Source organism: Protopterus annectens, chromosome 4.part0 (assembly GCF_019279795.1).
Source record: "Protopterus annectens isolate FY-2018-M chromosome 4.part0, PAN1.0, whole genome shotgun sequence".
Taxonomy (NCBI): Eukaryota; Metazoa; Chordata; order Ceratodontiformes; family Protopteridae; genus Protopterus; species Protopterus annectens.
Window position 1 is genome coordinate 698,299,551 of NC_056733.1, and position 24,603 is coordinate 698,324,153.

Below are 24,603 nucleotides of genomic sequence, written 5' to 3' on the forward strand. Positions count from 1 at the left end.
TTGTCTGTTAGAATCAACACCTGCCCTGGAAGAAGTAAATCCTTGAAAGCTATTAATGCAAACTGGACTGCTAACATCTCCTTTAGATTGATATGTAGATGTTGTAGTCTGGCAGGCCACTTGTCTTGTATCCACTTTCCATTTAGATGAGCTCCCAAGCTTTGTCTGAGGCATCTGTCGTTAAAATCTGACTCGCCTCTGGCCGGGTCACAGAGAGTCCCTTGTTTAGGTGACATTCCTGAGCCCACCACAAAAATTCCTTTTGAATGCAAGGTATTATTTGAATGACAGTGTCTAGATCCTGGCAGTGCTGTGTCCATACATTTTGAGATACCATTGTAGCTTCCTCATATGCAGTTTGGCATTGGGAAGCACCAGAATACAAGATGCCATGAACCCTAAGGCTTGAAGGACTGTCCTTGCAGTCAGCCCGGACTGATGAGATAGCTGATGGAAGTAAAGGGATAGACTCTTTTGTTTGTCCGGGGTTAAAAAGGCCATCTGGGATGCTGTATTCAGTCTCACACCCAGAAAGCACATGTCTTGAGAGGGTACTAGACTGGACTTTATTTCGTTCACAGAATACCCTAGGCATCTTAGCACTGCTATCACATATTCCAAATGACGAAGGAGCTCTTCTCTTCCTTGAGCCAGAATCAGGCAGTCGTCCAAATAAGGATAGATCTGTATTCCTTTCAGCCTGAAGAAAGCTATCACTGGAGCCAGAACTTTTGTGAACACTCTGGGCAGTAGATAAGCCAAAGGGCAATGCAGAGAACTGATAGTGAAAAGTCCCAGCTCGAAAGCGCAGATACTTCCTGCAACTTAGCCTGATAGGAACATGAAGGTAAGCCTCCTTGAGATCCAAAGTTACCATCCAATGATCCTTGCCCAGCAGAGGCAAAAGCTGTTGTAACGTCAACATTTTGAACTTGGGAATGTCCAGATAAGTGTTGAGGATAGATAGATCCAAAATTGGTCTCCACGTGTTCCCCTTCTTTGGTACTAGGAACAGGCGAGAATAAAATCCTAGGCCCACTTCTGGCATAGGGACCGGCTGTATGGCCCCTAGTGGAAGTAACAGAGAAATTTGCTTGTGAGCCTCTATTCTTTGTTGAGGAGGAACGTCTGGCATGCCCCTGAAAGGAGGCAAGGTATGGAAATAAAACCTGTAACCTTGATGTATGATATCCAATACCCATTTGTCTTGGGTAATTAAACTCCAATTTTCTTTGAAAAGTGCCAACCTTCCTCCCAAAGGTGCTGCCAGGCGAAGGCTCTGGCAGCCGAAAAGGTCATTGGGTCTGTTTACGAAAGGACTGACCCCTGCCCTCACCTGAAGACTGTGCAGGAGAACTCCCTGTTCTAGGCCTGAAAGAGCCCTGAGCTCTGCCCCTACCACGTCTAGATCCACCCCTAGACTGGGAATCATAAGAAGGATCGTCCACCCTTTAGCAGGCCAATTTCTGCTAAACTTTGGAGGCTGAACCTGCAAAAAATCTTTAACAGTCTGCATAGACTTAGCCTTGTCTTCCATTTTCTTTAAAACTGCCTCAACAGGAGGACCAAACAACACGTCAGATTGTAAAGGAGCATCTAAAATCCTTGTTTTAACATGTTCAGACAAATTTTGATCCCTAAGCCAGGCGTGCCTGCGAAAAACTGACCCAGTGGCAGCCACCCTAGACGAGGCCTGTACAGCATCAAAACCACATTGCAAAGAATGCTTACCCACCTGTTCAGAAACATGTACTAAATCTTGCAACTCTTTACAATCAATACCTACTGCCAGAGCATCAACCTTAGACTTTAATTGTGAAAGGAGATAGTTTTGATATTTCAACATGTGAAACTGGCAATTCAAAGCCCTCATAGCAAGAGTGGAAGTATAAACTTTCTTTCCCCATCTATCCAAGGCCCTAGCCTCTTTGTCTGCAGGAACCGGATTCTTAACAACAGAAGCCTTAACACCTTTAGGCCCCTGGCTAACAGTTTCTGGGTCTGACCTAGGACTCTTAAAAAGATACTTATGAGCTTCAGGCACCCTGTAATACCTATCCGGCTTGACAGGAGCAGGAGGCAAAGAATCAGGATTAAGAGAAGCTTCTGTAAAAACATCTTCCACTACATCCAAAACAGGAGGTATAGCCAAAGGCCTATGCTGGGGTAAAAAAAATTCCCTAAGCCTTTTCCTGGAATCAGAGAAGTCCTGACCTTCCCACTTAAAATGCTCCCTCATGGAATGTAGAGTTTCTGAAAAGAAAAATCCTCAGGAGGAGAAGCAGAAGGAGTAGAATCATCCACATCAGAATCAGAATAAGGAGAGTACTCCTGCAAGTCTTCAGCCGAAGACTCTGACACATCTGAAGCCTGCTCAAAACTCCCCAGCTCAGGGTCCACCCTAGGCCTCTTATCAGGAGGGGGCATAGAACCCCTAATCAAAGTAATCAAATCTTCTGCCATTTTAAGCATATGCTTCTTGGGCACAGTACCTGAAGAGCTAGGGGTAACACCTACTGAAGCTAAACCTGGCCTGCCCCTGGGAGAAGCCTTAGAAACAGAAGGAGAGGGCCTAGCCACCCTAGGAAGGGAGGGGGGAATAGTAACCTGAGAAGCCCCCTCAGCTTGACTTGCCTCCTGAGAGGCCACATCTTGCAATACTAAAGTCTCACCCTGGGAACACAAAGAAACCTCCGGTGGAGCCACCGGCTCCACCGACACCTCTAAAGAACCGGCGTCCGGTACAGACGGTTCTTCCAGCCTAGGCTTAACTGCTTTGTCCTTGCGCTTCTTCGAAGAAGCGGGTGCCGGAGCATCCGACGGCATTTTGTAATTGCACCGCTTCCCAAAGACTAACCTTGCACAATCCAACCTCCTCTTTATAGTGCGTTTATTAAATCTAGCACAAGAGCGACAGCCAACAACGTCGTGCTCAGGCCCTAAGCAAGGAATACACAAAGTATGATAATCTCTATGCGGTATCTGTTTCCCACAAGAAATGCAATTATTGACTTTTTCTGACATCCGGTAAATCACTGAGGCAAGAAAAAACTAAAATATTCCCCAACGGGGTACTTAGCCAACTTTGAACTCGGTCTGAAACTTCGAAATCGAAAAATCTCAGAACGCCAACCGGCACTTGCAATGCTGCTTCTGCATCGGACCATGCGGCAAAAAAGACTGAGGATATGATGTCGGTCATGCGCATTTGTACCCTGACGTCCTGATGTCAGTCAAATGCGCCTTGACCGACGTCAGCCTTATACTTTGATATTCGGGCCGACCGAGGACAGCGGACTACCCAAGTGTAAGGACTGCAGCAATGTGAGATGAAGAACATCCTGGATAACTGGATGGGGAACAGAAAATACACCCCTGGGATTCCACCTATGTCCATTCTGGACAGGGGCATCGGGTGCTGACTTGTCGGAACATGGGCTAAATTCTTGGATAGGTTTGTAAGAGCCTCAGGGTCAATAGCCTAGTAACTTCCTATGATCCTATTTTGTCAGGAAAAACTCTGTTGGCATGACTGCATCTTTACTAATGCAAGTCTTGGCTGCTTTCTCATGGTCAAGTTTGGAGTGTAGACATGACCCTTAATCCTGCTGTGGAATAGCAGTCCACCTGCTTATTTGCGCTTTCATAAATTTAATACAGTTTGCTCCTTTCACTTTCTCTCATGTAGCAGAAAATATCAGATTATCTCTGCATCCTTGATCCTCTAACTCTACCATTTTTTGAAAAAAACTCTTCTTGAGCAGTCTTGTACTCAGCCAGCCTTTTCTTCATTTAAATCGCTGTTTAAAACTTCTTCCATTGTTTTCCAGCCTTTTTTGAGTTGATATACTCTTTCAACGTTTCATTAATTTTAAATCAGCTCTGAGTACATTTGATTTATTTCTTCCTCTATATTATTGGAAGTCATCTCCTGTACCAATGCTAGAGCTTGAACTGTTCCTAAACAGCTGCATGATTTTTCCCAGACAGTGTTTTCTCTTCAACTTTTTTAGTTGATTTTCTTTCAGTCTCTCTAAGTTTCTTCGTTGCTGGCATCCAGGTAGTGTACTTACTAGCAAGTGACTGAATTTTACTAAAACTGTCACATTTACTAGCCCTTCTCTCTTAGTTTCCTTCCCTTTTACGCCACTCTATTTACACCTCTGAGGTGCAATTATGTTACACCCGCTGGGAAGAAAGAATCCCCCTTTGTGTATTACATAGTTGTATGATCTCTATATCTGTACAACCACCTGCTGCAGGGAAATGGTGAAGGTGTTCAGAGCAAAAACCACTACTTTTTTTATGTGCATGTTTTTTTTTTTCCCTTAACTTTGCCGACCCATGCAACTTGGGCCCGAATGGTTCCCAAATGACCCGCTTTCCAGCTTAGGTGTGAGGAGTCTGTGGTCAGTCCTAAAACACAGAGGTCCCCTTAAGAGCATTCCTATATTCTGAGTGCACTGGTGAATCACCAAAAAAAGATTTCTTTGAGGCAGAGGAGAAAAACTGATTTTGGCCTCTGACGAATAGTTATGTTGACATCATCTGTTTCTTAAGTCCAATGGGGTTCCCTCATCTGCATGAATTTTAGGGGAACCATTGTGACAGAAGATACCTTGAACCTGAAAAATTCCCCTACCAATGATCTAGATCAGCTGCAGAATATGCTGAAAGCACTGGGTCAAGGGGTCATTTTGTCCTGGAAAAGGAATACTCTACTAAGACACATGTCCAAGCACAGGGGTAAGGGAGTCAGGCTCCAAAGATGTTTCATTAAATACACTCGCCTGGACATTTAGCACTGGAGCAACTGCAAGCAGCTCAAGTTCTGGCAAACCCACATCTTCAGTGTCAGAATTAGTTTTACTAGCAACAATTTGGCCCACTTAAACCAGTTCATCAGCCTGTGAGTCATGAGTATCAGAGTCCCCTTCAAGAGGGTCCATCCTCATCCTCTAACAGAGATCCCTAGATACTTCAGGAATAAGCATATCTGACCTACTCTTTAAGACAAAGTAGTTAGTCAACACAATCAGCAACTTTGAGAAAGCCCAAGAAGTGTTATAGAAAGAAACATTGCCTAACCTAGGCCAAGGCAAGCTGGCATGTACTTAATCACTTTGTGCCTCATGACTTTGGGCATCCTTTAGGCCTTAGTTCACAAGTAAGGTACAGACACCTCAACAGGGTTACCAGACACCTTCTTGAGAACAAAGACAGTAGGAATTCCACCTTCCCCATCTGAAATTACAAAATGCTTTTCCGATGCTTTAGGTCCTTCAACACGGGAAGCATGTCGGATGTTTTAGTCCAAAATAGATGCATCAAAAAAACACAATGGCATGGGCTCCTGAAAAAAGGTCGTACTGGCAGCCTTGACTGAAACCAACTCTGCGACTGGGGCTGTGAAAGCTTCTATTCTGCATTCAGGGCTGCCAGACTCAACCAAAGTCATAAAAAAAATGTCCATAGTGCCTAATTTTTTTTTTCTCAACATTTTTTTTCCTGGAGAGAAGCCTCCCACTAGTTCTGCTGGACACAGTCACAAAATACAAAAACATTCATGTCTCTTTTTTTGGAAGCAAACTTCTGGAGACATCTTTTTCTATGACAGATTCTCCCCTGGATAAATGAAACACAAGGCAGACAAAGCCCAGTTCATGCTTTGGCCTGAGGCAGGACATACACTCTGCGTGATAAAGAAATTCCTCAATAAGTCTACCAGTCTAACCTTACCTGCAAATTCTTTTGAACTAGATTCAGAATCAGACATTAGCCCAAAAAATACTATAACAATATATATAAAAAGAGAAAAGAAATCCCTGTTGGGGTACTTATCCTGATATGTTTCTGAAGTAGGTTGTCAAGAGGACTACGCCTTACAAGTAACATGCAGCTACACATTCCATGGGAAAATCTGAAGATAGCATCAGCAGATGCACCCTTAATACCACTAACATAATAATGCCTTTAGTGGGGGGGGGCATCAGCCAAAGACTTGGTGAAGGATACAATTTTGGAAGTCAGGCCAGACACAAGTTAGCTGCTGGTAGAAAATCCTAAATGTGAGGAATGCAACAGTAAATACTATGAAGAACATCAGGAGTTATTTACTGACAGTCTTCCTCCAAACAGACATTCCTGCATCATCTAATTTTGAATACTGACATCACTAAACAATCAAAGCAGCTCACTGGCCAATCACACACACAAAAACACACTCAAACACACAAAAAAACAAACAACCACACACACACACACACACACAAAATACACAAAACAGAGGTTATTACAGCAATTCCAAGCTCAGAAGAGACCAATGTATCCTCGAGTGCCAACCTAATCTTCTAATGCAAAAACACTGTATAACCGAGCTCAAATCTAAAAAAGCTCAGAAATACACTTGTCACCTGCTGAATAGCCAGTTGGCTCACAGACTGAACACAGAAAGTCAAGATAGCAGACTCTACCTCCATATAAAAAGCCAGTCACCAGCAGTCTCTCTCAGGGCTCGGTGATAGGGTCAGTCCTTACAGACATCTATTTTTCAAAAGTTAAAGCTAATATTAAAGGCCTCTGGTTGACCAACTTTGAAGATGAATGCAAGTGCAGCACAACAGAGTTCCCTTAAATACACTAACATCTGCAGAGGGTTCGTCACAAACTAAAAACTGGAGCCAAAGCCCTGGTCCAAAAATGAATGCCAAAAAATGCTTAACAGTATATGTTTTGGAAAGTTGGCCTCCCTGGAGAATTATCCCATAGACTATACATCCCTAAGAGTAGACCAAGTAGTTAAGGACTTGGGAATATATGTAGACAGTGACTTGGCCTTTGACCTCTATGTGTCTACTGTTGTAAGGAAATTATTCTATATTGTGCTGATACTTTATGTATGGCCTCATTAAATTCTGGAGAAAGGCACAAGCTTCCCCACATGGTTGCTCAAATGGTGGCCTCCATGGACAGCTCTCACCACCAGGTGGGGTTGACCCAGTACAGTGGATGAGATGGGCTCAGCCCTCATTATATCAGAGTACAATGCTCCTATTGGCAGTACCTTACCAGGCATACGCAGCAACTGGAACGCCCGCCGAAATTCCTTACAAAAACAATACAAGGCGCAAACCAAAAGGAATATTCAGACTGCATCCAAAGCCTCATCTTTATGCTCAGCTGCCTATAGACTACTAAGTTGTCTGTGCCTGGCTTATGAGGTGTCATCTGATCCAATATTGAGGGACTTGCTGCACATGAACAAGTCTAGCAGCATTACAAATACCCAATCCAAGGACCTAAACCTTGTTTGTAACAGAAGAACATGTTGAAGGAATAAATGCGTCTCTCAGACAACTTTACTTGGATGGGAGGCCTGTTTTAAAGTAGGGACAGAGCTTTTTTCCTCACTGTATACAAATGTAACCTGGAACAATGGATGGGAAAATCAAAGCTTTAACCCTGGACTCGTATCTATCCCTCAATGGACAGAGGCAGCTTACAAACACATTGCCATCTAAACACAACAATATGCCCCTTATATATAGGGATATATGGCTAGACTTTAAAAAGCCTCTTGGAGCCACTAGCCTAATAATCATAATCCATGATCATATTATCAACTGAATATGCTCCAGTACCTGCAGGCCCTCAGCAGATCCCAAGAGTCTAATTCTACTAAATGGTTTAATAACACCAATTGAGTAATTGCTTATTAATACTCAAAGCATTTCCAAAATGCATAATGTACCATCTTCCAGTACGTGCAAATTTGCCACAGTAGCCATTTTAGACAGATTGCATTGGTTCATATTCAAAAGCTAACATGGCTGTGCAGGTCATGGAGCAAGTTGCCATCCTTCAAATGAGGTGTCAATATTAGGTTATTCTGGAGACTGTTCAAATGAATCTTCATAAAATTATGGGGCAACATTACAATAAACTTGACTGTAAAAGTAGAAATGGAATCTGCTTCACTAAGCTGCTAGCACAAAAAGATGACCAACTAACCAAACCAATTTCTTAAGGGCAGAGTTACCTTGTACCTTCTCATGTGGGACAGCTCTCAGCCCAACGCAGTTTTCTTCTCTATGCTTTTTACCCCTGTGCCTATTAACCATCAATCCTCCCTACAACGGAAACTGAGCCCATCTCTTCTACCGTACTAGGTATGTCCCCACATGGAGGGGACAGCTATCCAAGGGAACCACGATCTATGCAGCCATATGGGGAAGCTTGTGCCCTTCACCAGCATCCAATGATGGCATAAAATTTCAGCCCTACTCCTTCCCTAGGTGGCAGTCATGTGACCCATGACACCATTGATATCATTATGCATTTTACCATGCCAGTGGATACTTCCATACACCAGCAATAAAGGCCATCACATATGTGGCATTGTGGAAAACACCTGACCCAAGGTCATCCTTGTATCACTACCCCTTCCTCAGGAGGAGGGTGTCAATGATTGTCCATGCTCCACACCCTCCTTCCATACTCCTCATATCATCACCAATAGACACCAAAAGCCATTAACAAATCTGGGTCACATGGATCACAGCCTTGGCTTTATCATTCTATGCCAATGGAACTGGCACCCCAGCACATTAATTATTCCCAATTCAAACAAAGTAGTTTATGTAAAAAGAGTCATTTGTTTTACCAAAGACCATGCTAGATTTCAAAGAAACATTCAACTTTCACTGTCACATGCATACCTGTGGGTCTGTTCAACCTTCATTTGTAATTGGGTTTCATGGTACTTAACTGACAAAGAACTAGAACATTCCCAATATATCCTACCCAAATTTTAAGCACTCGATAAATGAAAATAAACATCAGCATTCTCTCAAAGGATGCCATTTGTATTACAAAACACTGGGCTTCCTGGTGGCAGAAGACAGTCTAAGAGCCATTTAATCTGGCTACAGATTTCTCTTACTTACAGCAAAGGAAATTAACTGGCCTGTTTTGTGAAAACTTCTTGCTCTCAGAATAGGAATGGAGCTCACTGCTCACATGAATAGTGACAGTCATTCAATTCTTATTAAAAGCCTTTGGAGGAAAGGCTAAATAGTGAGAATTCAGCCTGATTTAAGAAACCTGACAACCTTCAGAAGGAAAACAGATTGGTCCCCATGAAGAAACAGTCTCCACTTAAATGATTCATTTATTTTTAGGTAGAACAGCAAGAAGTTCTGTAATTATTCTGGAAGGCAGAACAGTTATAAGTACAGATGTTTAAAATCTTACCATAACTATAGCTGTCCTTCACTTCACTGTTGCAGTATTCATTATAATAGGGATCCCCCTACTAAGGGCAGTCTGATGTCCAGCCAGTATAACAAAATCTTTAGGTTGCTTTAAGGTAGCATAGGGAATAAAGGTAGCGTCCGAACATACCATCCTTAGAAACAAGAACCCCAGTAGGAATGCCAGTCCAAGGAAGAGAGGTAACCAGTACATCCAGAAAAGAAAGGAATGAGGGGGCAGAGGGAGGGAGTGAATACTGCAACAGTGAAGAGGACATCTACCATTATGGTAAGATTTTACACAACCATACTATGTTCTTCCATTTCAATGTTGCAGTATCCATTACAACAGGGAGAGTGCCAAAGCTCAGGAAGAAGAAAGGGAGGAGGAAGGACCAGCAGTGCTCTATAGAAAGCTATAAAGGATGCCCCTAGCAAAACCAGCTCTAGCTCTGGAAATTCCATCCAACTTGTAGTGCTTGGTAAAGGTATGCACAGAAGTCCAGGTGGCTGCCTCAAGAATAGAGTTAGTATCCAAACCCTTGAAAAATGCACCAGAAGAAGCCACAGCTCTAGTAGAATGAGCCTTAACAGAAGGAAGGTTCTTACCATGGAAGAGCAAAAAGAAATACCTTTAGAAATCCAAAAATAAATTGTCTGCTTGGACACAACTAATTCGAAGGACCTAGAATGAAAAAAAAATAAAAAGCTGATCAGATTTCCTAATAGTCTTAGTCTTTTCCAAATAAAATCTGAGTTGTCTATATACACCCAATGTGTGCAGCACCTTCTCACTGGCAGATTGCGGAGAAGGGAAAAAAGTGGGGAAATGAACAGACTGATTCAAGCACAGTTCATTCACCATCTTTGGCATAAAAGAAGGATTAGTACTCAAAGACATCCTGTCCTTATGAAGCACCAAAAAAGGAAGACAACCAATAATGGCTTGAAGCTCAGATACCCATCTGGCAGAAGTAAGGGCTAACAAAAGTATAGTCTTCCAAGAGCAATGCTGCAGGGAAGCTGAAGCTTCAGGCTCAAGAGGAGCCCGAGCCAATTTTTCCAAAACAAAATTAAGATCCCAGGGAGGAGGAACAGGCTTTCTGGGAGGCCTAAGATGGACGCCTTTAAGGAATTGTTTAGCCTCAAATCCAGAAGCTAAAGGAGGAGATAAACACACAAACAAGCAGAGGTAGCTGATAAGTGTGCCGTAACAGAGGAATAAGTCAACCCAGCATTGAGCAATTCACACAGATAAGAGAAAACCAAAGGAACATCCACAGAAAGTGGATCCAGGTTACGAGAAAGACACCAAAACAAAACACTTCTTCCATTTGGATAAGTAGGATTTCCTAGTACTAGGTTTTCCTGGCCTCCTGCAGGACCCTAAGCACACCCTCAGAAAAAAGGCGTGTATGTGGAATCAAAATCCTACCACCCATATTGTCAGCTGAAGAGTGGACAGGTGGGGATGGATGAGAGATACCTTGTCTTGTGTGAGTAGGTTCACCCTGTGAGGTAACCTCTGATGACTGACCTTGGCTAAATCCGGAAGAGGGAACCAATGCTGTCTCAACCAAAAGGGAGTCACCAACAAGATTTTGGGAGCATCCTGTTGAATATTGGAATGAGTGGAAGGGGAGGGAAAAGTGTTAAGAAATATCCCTTTCCAAGAAAAAGATAGGGTGTCCATCTTCCAAACCAGAGGACCTGGGACTCTGGCACAAAAAAAAGAGAAGTTCTCTGTTGAGAGGGGAGGCAAAACGATCTGCTTGAGGAGTACCCCACTGGTGGACAATGTCCAGAAACATCTCTGTGAAGCATCGATTCATGGGATTGAGTCAAGGACCTCCTCAGAGTGTCTGCCACAACATACTGACCTGAGGAAATGTAAACGGCCTGAAGAGTCACTTGATACCGAATAGCAAGTTCGCACACCAAGAGTGCCAACGGGCAAAGAAGATCAGACCTTGCACCCCCCCCATTTTACATACCATATCACTGTGGTATGGTCTGTAAACACCTCGAGAGGTCCCAGGGAGAAAAGTGGATGAAAAGCTTGAAGAGCCAGCAGAAAAGCTCTCATCTTTTTGACAATGATGTGCTCTTTCTGTAGGTGAGGCAACCACACACCCTGCACATTTAGGGGGCCAAAAGCTGCTCCCCATCACGTCTGAAGTATCTCTAAACAGCTACTGAGAGGGAAGAGGGAGATGAAAAGAGATCTGCTTGAGAGATCTGTGTTAGGCTAGCAAAGAAATTAGAACATTAGTCAAAGCAGGATACGAACAGTAGTAAGCTGAAGCTAAGGGTGAATTCAAATTACATTCCAAGCAAAAATGATGAAACACTGCTAAATTAAATTAAATTGTAAACCACACAGGTAGAAGACATCCATGTCACCATACAATGCATCACTTCAGAGAGGCCAAAAGGGATGCCTGACTTACTCTAACAGACACCCCCAACCCCACCCCCAGGATGGATGCTGGCACCCTTATTTTGAAAATGGTAGCAAAAGCACAGCCTGACTGCTGAGGCCTTAGAATGGGAACAAAAATCTTCTGGACTACCAAGGTACCCTAAGAATGGACCTGGAGCTATTTACCTTGGCTAATCCACATTTTTAAATTACATTCAGCTTGCTTCCCAGTTATCTGTACAGTCAATGCAAACAGAGAAGCATAAAAGCAATACTGTGGATTACAGCATAACCTTATGAGAAAGTGTGGAGCTTATACAGACAAGGTGAATGTTGCATAAAGTAGTTAGTGGAAGTGCACCTTGTATCTCAACTAAAAACTCCTGCAAAACAATGCATACTTCTGCTTTCCAATTTTTGCAGAAAGTTGTACGATTTGCATCTTGCATACAGGCTACAGTCAAACAGTAGGTATACAAACAAGTGTGCGGCTGCATGCTTCTTACTAAAATGCAATTCCCCTTGGAAGAATGTCAGAATTACACATGCATTTCAGCTGTACATTACATATCAATAATGATCAAGATTTCCAATAAAATAGTTTATTCTACTGGCACCTTAACAGCAAGGCTTCAATGATTCTCCACATATGGATCAGTTTTTAAAGCATTTAGCTTTTGTATAATGCCAGCATTTGGAATCGTATTGAAGACCTTGGCCAGATCAAGACACACCATGTGCATTACATGGTCACTAACTACAGCCTCTGTAACCCTTTCAAAGAAGTTTACCAGATTAGATATACAGGACTTACCCACGATGAAGCCCAACTGTTGGTGATCAAGTCTAATAACATTCTTGACACTGACGTTTTTGAGGAAAGCATAACAAACTGTGATCATACACTAGCAAAGACTGTGATGCTGTTAACTGCATTTACTGCCAGTAGAAGTTCTTTGCAATTCAGTGCTATAAATACAGAAAAGGTTCTTAGATGATGCAAGAAACTGCTACATACATACACACGCTCACACAAACCTGTTTTGTGCTATGAAAACTAGTAACTTCAAAGAGATGTGTGGTAAATTTACCGTTCAGTAACTGGTGATCCCTCAGGTTTCTTGGAAATTACATATCGACAGCTAAGCCCAGCATCCTTCACCATCTGGTCACCAAGAAACTCAGCCAAACGTTTTGCTGTACTGATTGACGTAGATTTCTGCTCTCCATAATCCTCAAGCTTACGAGACATTGATCGATTTTCTGAGATCAACTCAAACAGTTCAGAATCTGGCATGTTAGCAGCCTTAAACAGAAGGGAATACTTGTGACTATTTCTGAAGAAAAGAAATGTGATAACATTATGAAGTTCAAAAAGGTAACAAAAGCACATTAACATCAAATCATCTAAAAATAACCAAAGTCAACACAAACTGTTTCCAGACAGCTACAACTAAAGTTCAATCTGATTAGCAGCATTTCAAATCTTAGTCATGCAATGTGGCAGTGGTATGCTTCAACTGCTTGTTTATAAATTCAGGCATATATACCATCCCAGACACACTTCCTACAAAAGTAGCTACCAGAAACTAAAACACGGACTAATAATTATTCCCAGAGAGGAATCCTACTCTGTATCATTACATACACAACTACTCCTGCCACTGAGAGACATACTGAACCCAAAAGTACAGCCACGTGATAAACTCAGCAGCACAGCAGTAGATGTTTAAATACAGAAATCACTGCTCCCGTACCATTCATCATAGCTGGAAATTAGCCACAAGCAGATATGTACTACCAGTCTTGATTTAAAAAAAATTCAGCATTCCCAGACCAGGCTGGTCCCATCTTTGCACCAAGAATGTCAGTTAAGCAACATTTAGGAAAAAAAAAAGTCAGCAGCCCATGCCATCTTTAGTTTTTTTTTTTTTCTTAAAAACAGAACTAGACCTTAAGTGCCTGTTCTGGACTGCATGGCAGATTAACTTGCACTGTTCCTAAAGTCAAAAGCTGCCCCAGTCATGGGTTGAAGGTAGGTAGGTAGGAAATGATGAAATTGGGGACTAATTTGAGACTCCTAATATTTGGATGCATCACTCCTCCCTCTTGATGGGTTAGCGGGATACAGATGGTTGTTAGTACAAAAGACCCCCTACCTCCAACATACACTTCAGTTTGAGTAAGCAGAATTAAGGTTGCCTCACACACAATGGAACTACAATAGTAGATTTGCCTTGTCCTTCCTCAAACATTCAGCAGAATGTTTGAGGAAAGAGGAATACGGAAGAAAGCATGCATCAAGTTTTTCCTTTCAAACCAGAAAGGACGTATTTGCTGCCCAAGTTTTCTTGCTTGGCTACCTTGAAAGAACTTATACACTCAGTCTAGCAAACTAGTACTGATCTGGATGCACTTTAGACAGGAAATTGTACTTCTAAGCACCTTAGCTTTTATTCAGCACAAAGAAGAGAGGTTGGTTTTAAAACACAATAAAACATTCATTTCAGAAGCAAATGACAATGCAAACTTTTTCCAGTTACATTACAAAGTTCTTTAAACTAACAGCAGTAGTTTGCTAGGAACTTTAGTACACAGAAAATTATTCACTAGCACTTTGATGTTCCACAAACTGATATCTTACATTTTTAGGTCCAGTCACACACGCAAGTAAAATGGCTTAATTCAACTTTAAATAGAACAAAGGCAGCAACTTGGTTTTCAGAAAACAAAGATCACATGAAATTTAACAGTTAAAGACCTTGATGCAGGGCTTTTAAAACCACAAAGTCAGGGTTAATAGTCCAGAAGGCATTTTCACTTTGTGGGGTTTTGCATTACGGGCTGCAGTCAAATGTTGCAGTTCTCATGGTGCTATGCTTACTGACACTGAAGGCGGGATTACTACTACTACTACTGCACCCAGATGTGCATTTTGGCGAACCTAACCACCTTTTGCAGTCTTCAGCTTATCTGGTTATCCCCCTACAACCTTTTAGTTAAATATACTAAACTCCATGGTAGCACAACTGCTGTTAAAGTGAACAGACTATGCACTATAGCAGATTAAACATAAGGTGACTATTACCAAAGTCATACAAGTGCAAATTCTATTACCAGGAACAGATACATTAGAAAGTACAGGAAGTTCAAGACCACTGAGCCTGTATTGTACCTCTCAAGAAGGGCTAGGCCAATCAAACCAAGGGTTAATTTAAAAATACCTACCCAACAATCCAGGTCCCTATTGTGAAGGAAGATAAATCATCTCACACTGCTTTATTAGCAAGGGGAGTCTGTTTCAGAGAAGAGGGAGATGCTGAGTAATGGATCTATTTCTCCACCTTGTTCTACTAATCTGCTGAAGCAGGTAGAGATTCCTTGTTCTGGTATTTGTGGAATCACGTGATTTGGGAAAATACAAGACATCCTGGAGGACTGGATCCCTTGACTACTTGAAAGGAAATGCATAGGTCTTCTCAGTGGCACCCCCTATGACACAGGAAACAGAGAATGTTTCAAGTCTTTGCTGGCAACTAAGTCTGTGGTCCTCTGTTTTGGGAACCTCTGGGCTCTTTCCAGATATTTGAATGTCTGGCGAAGTACATCCCAAAGGGGAACTGTATTCTATAGCTAGTGCTAGCCACTCATTAACAACCATGACAACAAATAGTACATGGAATGGGGATGGGTTCTAGGGTCTGCCAAGTAACAAGTACGCACTTGCATGAAAGCATGCTTATGCTTCAGAACAAAACAGAAAGCTCTCATTTTAGTAGGCACATCTCAGTTTCTAAGGGTTGGGGGTCAGGCTAGCATTAGAAAAAAATCTCAGAACTGTCTGGATGACTGCCATTTGACAACTAGTTCTCACCCTCATATAAGGGAAAAATACATCCACATGGGGCAAGAAATAATGTGGTCAACCAGTGGTTTGGCTAACTTGAATTCAAGCATGAAATGTACGAATTTCTTGAACAAACCACTTAATGCAATCCTGACTTTGGTGCTTTTGTTTTTTTTCAGTTGAGCAGAAAGCAGCTTCTGAAAATCTTACTAATAAGCATTCAAATAACATCTGGAGGGCCTAATCCAGGGGCTACTGGGGTGCATTTAATCTGGGCATATCCACCAAGAGAACAATTAGGATTGTTGACTAGAAATTCACTGTCATACTAAAACACAACATAAATTTTGTGACAGTCAGGGGGAGGGGTGTGCCCTGCTTTGCAAATTTTATGGTCCTGGAACTGATCATAAGTTGGGGGGGTGAAAGCCCCCCCCCCACACACACACACACACACACAGAAGATATGAGGAATATGTAACCAGTGGGGGGGGCAATGTAGTCTCCAATGGTCTTCAAACGGTGTGCAACTCCAGTTCATTTCATCAAAATGATTTAGAAACTTCCAAGTATTCAATACCCTCTGAAGCCTGCAGGGTAATAAAAGTATCAGAACCAAGGGAAACAAAGGTGACCAAATGGGTACCACTTATTCTCTAGTTGTAGAAAACCAATCTTTTTGCTATGAGAAAAGTTCATTAACACCTTGGTGCTAGGTCTCATCAGTGAAATCATTGAAGAAAGCCCTTTAAATGCTTTTTTCATGGACTGGTTATAAACGGAATGCTACTGCGCTAATCATAAAGACTGTCTACAGTCCTTGAGTAGAAAATTCCAAAAATGATCTCATCATTCTATAATTTTCGAGCAAATAGCCTCCATAGCATCTCCTTCTTTGATAAGGATAATTTCATTTCCTCAACTCAGCTGACTCAAAGGACAGCCAATAAGCCCATTATGGCAGTTCTGAACTAAAGCTTTAATTCTGATCGCCATTTTTTGGCCACATACCTACATCAATAAAGGTGGAAAGCGGTAAACACACTGTAATGCTGGTAATTTTCAAAAAGATTTGGCCCAACTATGCTAGCAAATCAAAATAAATTGGAAACTAAAATAAAAAAAATTCATGAGTTAAAGAAAACTTTATTCAGCTAAAAAAAATCTTCAGAATGCACACAGCACTTTAAAAAGTACAAGAAAAACTTTACACAGGAAAGAACCAAAGTCCTCTCATAATTACTAAAAATATTTTCAGTGAGAAGAAAATGAAAAAGCAGTATCTGTCTGAATCGCTGGAGAGTCTGTACTTAAATCATAGAGTCCCTCAACTATTGCCCTGATGACTGAAACAATATGAGGCAATGGAAGCCTTGGCATCATGGTAAGAACCTTAAAACAGGAGGCATAAGACTAACTGTTCAATCTGGCAATGTTCTATTGTTGTCTCTACTTTCTCTAAAAGGTGGATCTAAAGACACTCGCAACCATATGAATTGCGCTTGTAAAAACAAGACAGGTAGTTAATGAGCTCAGCTCTAAAGAAACAAATGGGCTGAGCTGGAATGGCATTCCCTAGAGCCTTCAGCAGCAACTAAACAATGCAGGATGGAGCTACTGGCTAAGTTGCTTTCTAATCAGTCTTGTCACACACTTTCAGGTTACTGGAATATCCTAAAATAATCAGGACCTGCTAGTTCAGAATGCCCAAAGAAAGGTTCAACACTCAGGCTGCTTAGTACCAATCTAATGTAATCTGTTTACATCTGAAATCGACCAGGATAGAGTGTTTGTCATGCTTATACTGCTTTGAGGTTTTACACACAACCCTCTATGCAGCAGACTGCCATGGCTGCTTCCATCTGTATCAACTGTTAAAGAACAGCTGCAATACAAAGCAGCATAGTTAATCTGGAAAGGATCCATCATATTTCCATCTGGTTTAGCCTACTGCAATGCTCCTTGGGCAAAAAGGAAGCTGTACCAAAGGTGTCACGACTATCAATGCCTGTACAAAGTAGCTAAGATTTCAAAACTATGGTCCAGTGAATTTTAATGCCAAGGTCAAAGCTGAGCCCTTTACATATCTGTTGTGCATCAGTAGGTCTCATGCTGTATGCCCTTCAACACCACAGGAGAAAAGTTCAAGCTTTCAGCATTGCCCTATCAATTTACTGTCAAAGACAAAGTTAATCAGCTTCGTCCAACTATCAAAGATCTTTATCCAATTAAAGATCATCCATGTCATTTTTATCGGTGTCATTTTACTATATGGAAGTGCCTCAAAAACACACTTTGTTCAGAATAACGTCCGTCAAGCATATTCATAATCTACATAATGTTATGTGCACTTACCTTGCTGTAGAGTACATCAAGCCAGTAGTCTGCAACTTTAGCTACTGAAGCATAGACCTCTTCCAGAGTGGTACCTTTCAAAAATGCTTCAAATACAGAGGACTGGAAAATTTTAATTAACTGCAATTCTCCACGTCGTTTGACTTCAAATCCCTTTAGTTCTGCCAAGGAGCCATCTTCATTAAACACAGCATATCTGTGAAAAGTGCAAAATCTTTCAGTTATTTTGTTCTCCCCTCAGGATTACACTCAATAACCACAACCTCCAGTCCCCAACACAGCACCAATCTGCTTCAACAGCACCATTCTATCTCTCACACTTACTATATTTAAATTATTTCCTATGCATTTTTAAATAGAAAAGGCCTTAGAGAAAGAGATTACTAGAAAATTAAACTGACATAAAACACACAGCAAAATAAAGTTAATACATAAAAAATGAATACTACTACTAAAGTAATATTCCTCTGATACGTCCTTCCTCCTTCTAAATAGTTGCCTCTTTCATTCCAGCGTCCTCACACATTCCACTAATACATTGCTAGCTTCATTCCCAGTGTTATTTCAATCATTTTCTTAACCTTATGTGAAGTGCAAACCATTTTTGACCATCCACTTGGTACTTGAATGCCCACTTATTACTGAAAGGACACTAAATTCTCTGGTTAACATATTCAACTCCGTTTCATAGATCCTTTGGCAATAAATATTGATGAAAATGTTCCCAAAAATTCTGATCCTTTTAGTTACAGGGTGTGCTATTCCAATATCAAACATAACCTTCAACTACTTTATTAACTTCATCGCCCCTGCCTGTAATGGTTAGCTCTGCTATTCCCAATGATTTGATCAACACCTCCTCATACAAATTCCTTTCGCAACCCAACTCAGGACATCATACTAATTGTGGTTGTTACAATTAACTTCATTATCAGAAACACCCCCCACTGAGACAGTCATGAGCAATCAGGAAAAGGGGCACACAGCATAGACCTAGCAGACAGCACTGTCACACATGCTGGTGACAGGGCTTTTCTAGGCTATGCCCCTTCCCAGTGTGCAGACATTCTACTTGGCAGACTGGCCAGACCATGAGGTGTGGACTGAAATGATGTGCCTTCTGTAAATCTTACTACAGCCACACCTCAGCCTACTTGCACTCCCAGCCTGGTAATCTCTCCAGACTCCCAGGCCCCACCAGAGATTGACAAGAAATCTACCCTTGTCAGCACACATCCTCCAGCCAATGAAGGGCACACTTTCCCCCATTTACTACCAGCTCTGTCAAGTGCCCGGACTGCTAAATAAAATGCGGGTCACTTGGCCATAGTTAATATTTCATCCCTCTGTGCTACTATAACATGGTAACTCGACATTTGTGTGACTTGGCCAATTTACCTACAGCAAGCAACATCACAAATTTACAATTATGCTTCATTCCAACTACAGACGTTTTATCAATTACCTCCACTGAGTCTGCATCATAACCGAATAATATCGCTGTGATCACAACTCCATTATCAACTTTCCAAGATGTGCATCCAGCCAATAACCTGTGCATGAGATTCTATTCCAACAGATCCTTCCAGTGACCCTACACCCATTTATAAATGGCCTCAGTCATCCTGTTCCCATCACACATACAACAGTAATCCAGCTCCAGCTGTCCAACATCATTCAGCTTCAAACTACACCTGCAACATTAAATGTTCTTAGAGTTTCACTGTTGCAGTCATCACATTTGGGTTATCCCTGCCAGGGTAGCCCTTGGCTGGCCCGAATACCAGAGAATTAGTATTTCTACGTCGGTTGCTGTCGCGTGAGGACTGACGTCAGGTCATCAGTCGTATAAAGTAAGGCAGCTGACGCCATTACATCAGTCTTTCTTGCCATGGAACCCAAAGCAGAAGCAGTTTGCACGAGTGCCGGTTGGCCGCTACCTGAGTTTTAATCTCCGAATTGAAGTTGAAGTCTTCTAAAGCTAAGTACCGCTTCGGGGATCCTTTTTTCTTGCACTAACCGATGTCGGAAAAAGGTAATAATTGTCTCGACTATGGAAAGAAAATACCACACCGAGACTTCCACTCCTACTGTGTCACATGTTTAGGTCCAGACCACAACGTTCCCTGTTGTCACTTTTGTGCTTTGATCAACGCCAGAACTATCCATTATTGGGGCCCTTATTGTGGCCAGATATTTTCATTTACAGTCCTTGAATTCCAATATGGCTTCAGTAAGCCATCAGACAGCAGATCATCTGAAAAAATGTAAAGATAAAGACAGAGACAGACCGCACAGGTCCAAACTTACTGATGACACTTCCATTAAGCTAGTAGTCAGTCCTCCGGTACTCAGTAAGACGCTTTCACAACCCCTGATGCCCGCTTCTGTTGATTCACAGGCCGCTACAGAGACCCTTTCGGAGTCCAGTATGCTGCAAAACTCTTCTTCGACTAAGGATCCTGTGGTCGTCTCTACCTTGGATGGGTCCGGAGCCGCTGAGCAGGCACTGGCTTTAAGAAAGTCCTTTGCACTACTGAATCGTGACACAAACAGTCGTCTTTCGCGACTACTGTTCTTTCAAAAACGACAGTTTCTTAGGCCCAGAATTCAAACCAAAGCAAGAAACCAATGACCCACTCTCAGGCGCCTGTTACCTTGCCTCAGTCTCAAATGCTTAAAATGGCAGGCGACCTTATCATGCTGATCAGGGGAAGCCAAGCTACCCCCTCCAAAAGGAAAAGAGATCTGTCCCCTGCAGTTTTGTCTGAACAAGAGTCAGATGAATCTGATGCATCTGACTATGAAGACATGCAACCCCCCGCCACTTATGAGGATTCTGATGCAGAGGACTCCATTCCTTCAGCCTCTTTCCCAGAGGATTTTTCTTTTGGGGAAACCCTGCATACTTTAAGGGAGCATTTCCAATGGGAAAGTCAAGACTACTCTCAGTTTAGAGAGAGACTCAGGGAATTCCTAGATCTTCCGCAACACAGACCCTTGGCCATCCCCCCCACTCCTGGATATTGTGGAGGATGTTTTCCTTGAATCCAGCTTGACCCCTGACGTCCTACCTCGTGCTCCCAGAAAACCAGACAGGTACTATAGAGTTCCTGACGCACACAAATATCTTTTTAAAAATCCAACAGCTGACCCTGAAGCCATTGCTCAAGAGCCAAAAGGGATTAAAGCAACCTCTGCTAAGAATCCAACCCCCTCAGACAGGGATTCCTGAGCATTGGACAGATGGGGTAAGAAAGTATACACCCCAGCTACTCTTGCTATCAGGGCAATAAACTGTCAGTCCCATATGCTGAAATGCCAGTAACATACCTTGGAACTCCTTAAACAAAAAATGTCTTCCTTTCCTGCTTGGGCAGAATCTAAAGATTTACAAGACTTAATGCATTCTGCAAGTCAAGTAACTAAACACAATTTGCACTGTGGTTTTGATGCCCTAAAAGCTTCTTGCAGGGCAGCAGTCACTGGATCTGTCATTAGAAGACATGCATGGCTTAAAGAACAACCCTGTCCAAATCTAAATTGATGGATGCCCCCTTGCACAAAGATAGCTTATTTGGCACTAAGGCAGAAGAGGTCTTAAAGATGGAAGAAAAAGTAAAATCTATGCTAACAGTTAAGGATTTCTTACAGGTCCAGCCCCCTAGGTTCAACAGGCATTGTTCCTCCAAGCACTGTGGAAACAGACCTCCCCCAGACAGCAGCCCCAAGGAATGCAGAGATCTAAGCAGTGGACTACCTCCACTTCAAAACCAGGGACTTCTAATCCACCACCTTATGGTAAGAACTCACAATGACTCACCCCCTCCAACCCCCCCCCCCACCTTCACTTACCCCTAGGAGGAAAACTCTCCTTTCACTCAAGCACCTGGGCCACCATTACTAAGGACCAATGGGTTCTGAACATTGTGTCTCAGGGATACAAACTTTCCTTCCACACCCTTCCAACCCTCAAAAGGGTTCCCAGATCTACCACCAAATCAATGGGCAGAGGCTCAAAAGCAAATCCTTTCCCTGCTCTCTATAAGGGCAGTAGAGCACATTCCTGCAGAACAGATAGGCCAAGGCTTCTACTCCAGACTTTTTCTGGTGCCCAGAAAAGAGCACCCCATCCTCAATCTATCCATTTTAAACACCTTCCTGATGATCCCAAAATTCAAAATGCTCACCAAGGATGCTTGGCTAGCCACCCTAGATCTGAGAGAGGCCTACCTTCACATTCCTATCAGAGAATCATGCAGGAAATATCTCCACTTCAGGGCAGAATCTCAACACTTTCAGTTCTCTGCACTTCTCTTTGGCTTATCTACTGCTCCCAGAGTTTTCACAAAATGTCTGGCTCCGGCCATTGCCTTTTGCAGACAAAAAAATGTTCAAATTTACCCGTACTTAGACGACTGCCTTATTCAAACAAACAGCCAGGAAAGGACCCTACTAACCTCCCTAGGGTACACAATCAACGAAAAGAAATCCAAACAGGTGCCCACCCACAGGATAATCTTCCCGGGAGCAAGTCTGGACACAGCATCCCAGATGGCATACCTTACACCAGAGAAACAAATTTTCCTGACAGCCTACTTCTCTCAACTAGCCACCAGGCCCCAGCTATCTGCAAGGAAGATCCTGCAAGCTCTGGGCTTCATGGCATCGTGCATACTACTCATTCCACATGCCAGACTGCATATGAGGAAACTTCAATGGTATCTAAAGAGCCTTTGGTGTCAACACTCTCGAGAAACTCTTCTACCTATAATTCTTTGCCTCAGAAAGGAATTTCTTTAGTGGGCAACAGCATGCCCCCACAACAAGAGACTGCCCTTCTCCCCACCCCACCCCCGCCAAGACCCTCACCATATACACATCAGACTACGCTTGGGGTGCACACCTGGACGGCAGGTGCATGCAGGAGCAAATCCCTCTGCACATCAATCAAAAAGAGATGATGGCTGTGCAGCACCCTTGATAGCTTTCAAACCCCTTTTCTCTCCAGGGGTTTTCCTGATCAAAACAGACACCACCACTGTGATGTGGTACATCAACAAGCAGGGAGGGACTCACACTCCTACCCTCTATGCAGGCTGGCCATGACCCTTTGGCTCACAGACTCTTCCATGCAACTACACTTGTTAGCACAATTCCTACCAGGCTCGCTCAACTCTCTGGCAGACCAATTAAGCAGAAATCATCTGTACCCACACGAGTGGCAACTCAACAGAAGTATCTTCACCCTAATAACTCAGAAATGGGGAACCCAAAGGTCAACCTCTTTGCCTCCCACACCAACCATCAGCTCAGCAAATTCTGGACCAGGGAGCATCACTGCATGGCTTGGAAAGTGGATGCCCTGTCCTTCCCCTGGGTCAATCTATCGGTCTATGCCTTCCCTTCCCCTACCTCTCATCCCTAGGGTACTGCTCAAAATAAGGGAGGAAAAACCAAGGACCATTCTTATAGCTCCAGACTGGCCTCGGCAACACTGGTACCCCTTACTACGCAGCCTGTCTCCACTACCTCCGTGGCATCTTCCTCAGATTCCAAACCTCCTGACCCAGAGGGAAGGGGAATTCATGCATCCCCAATTGCAGACACTCAATTTGGCTGCTTGGCTTATTCCCTAACCCCGAACCAATCTGCCACCCTCAGTAAACAGGTTCTGGATGTTATCCATGAGGCCAGACTTCCTAGCACCAGAAAGTCTTATGCAGATACATGGAAAAGGTTCTGCACCTGAATCCAGGCTAAGGGAGCCAATATGGCACAGCCCTCCATCCCTCTCATCCTGGATTACTTAGCTGACCTACTACACAGTAGTCTCTCTTTCTCCTCTATAAATATTAATGCCTCTGCTATTTCTGCTCATTTTCCCACTGGGCAGCCCCTTTTCTCACACCCTTTGATCACACAGTTCCTCAGAGGGGCTAGCAACTTAAGGCCCCACAGAAGGGCACCAACACCAGCTTGGGACTTTAACTTTGTCTTGGAAAAGCTCATCCTGCCCCCTTTCAAACTAGCTTCTTCTGCAGAGCTAAAATTTCTCTCCTGGAAGACAGCATTCCTTCAGGTCATCACTTCAGCCAGAAGAGTCTCTGAGCTGCAAGCACTCATGCTTGTGGAATCCATCATCTTCCATGCAGACAGGGTATCCCTCAGAACTAACCCATCCTTCATGCCCAAGGTGATGTCCAGTGTGGCTCTCAACCAATCCATTCATTTGCCCACCTTCTTTCCTAATCCCCAGAACAAGTGGGAAAGGATTCTTCTCTCTCTAGATGTGCACAGATAGCTCAGATTCTATCTGGACAGGTCTAAATTCTTCAGAAAGTCTGATAAATTGCTGGTTAGCTTTGCTACAGGGGCAGAAGGCAAAGACATCTCCAAGCAAAACCATTTCCAAATGGATAGCACACTGCATCCATTTCTGCTACAAACAGCATGGAAAGTCTTCCTCCAAGTTGGTCAGGACACAGTCCACCAGAGCAGCCTCCACCTCTGCAGCTTTCCTCAGAGGAGACCCCACCAGGGACATCCTGGAGGCTGCCACCCAGACATCTGTTCACACTTTTACCATGCATTACCACCTGCCTCTCTTCTCCAAATCCAGGGCAGGGTTTGCCTCTGCAGTCTTGCAGGGCATGTTGGCCAGTACCTAGTTTCCTTGACTGCCTCCACCCATTTCCTCAACTTTGGGAATCTACCCAAATGTGATG

At 43.0% G+C, this 24,603-nt stretch overlaps 1 protein-coding gene across 1 annotated transcript in view; it reads right to left on the bottom strand.

Moving 5' to 3' along the window:
• Nucleotides 1-24,603, bottom strand: part of POLE (DNA polymerase epsilon, catalytic subunit) — a 1,031,469-nt gene that overhangs the window by 680,698 nt on the left and 326,168 nt on the right. Inside the window, exons 24-25 of the mRNA XM_044069769.1 lie at nt 17,876-18,071; nt 12,765-12,979 (exon numbers count right to left, since the gene is read on the bottom strand). Of these exons, the coding sequence (XP_043925704.1) occupies nt 12,765-12,979; nt 17,876-18,071 (411 nt within the window). The remainder of the gene's footprint in view (nt 1-12,764; nt 12,980-17,875; nt 18,072-24,603) is intronic.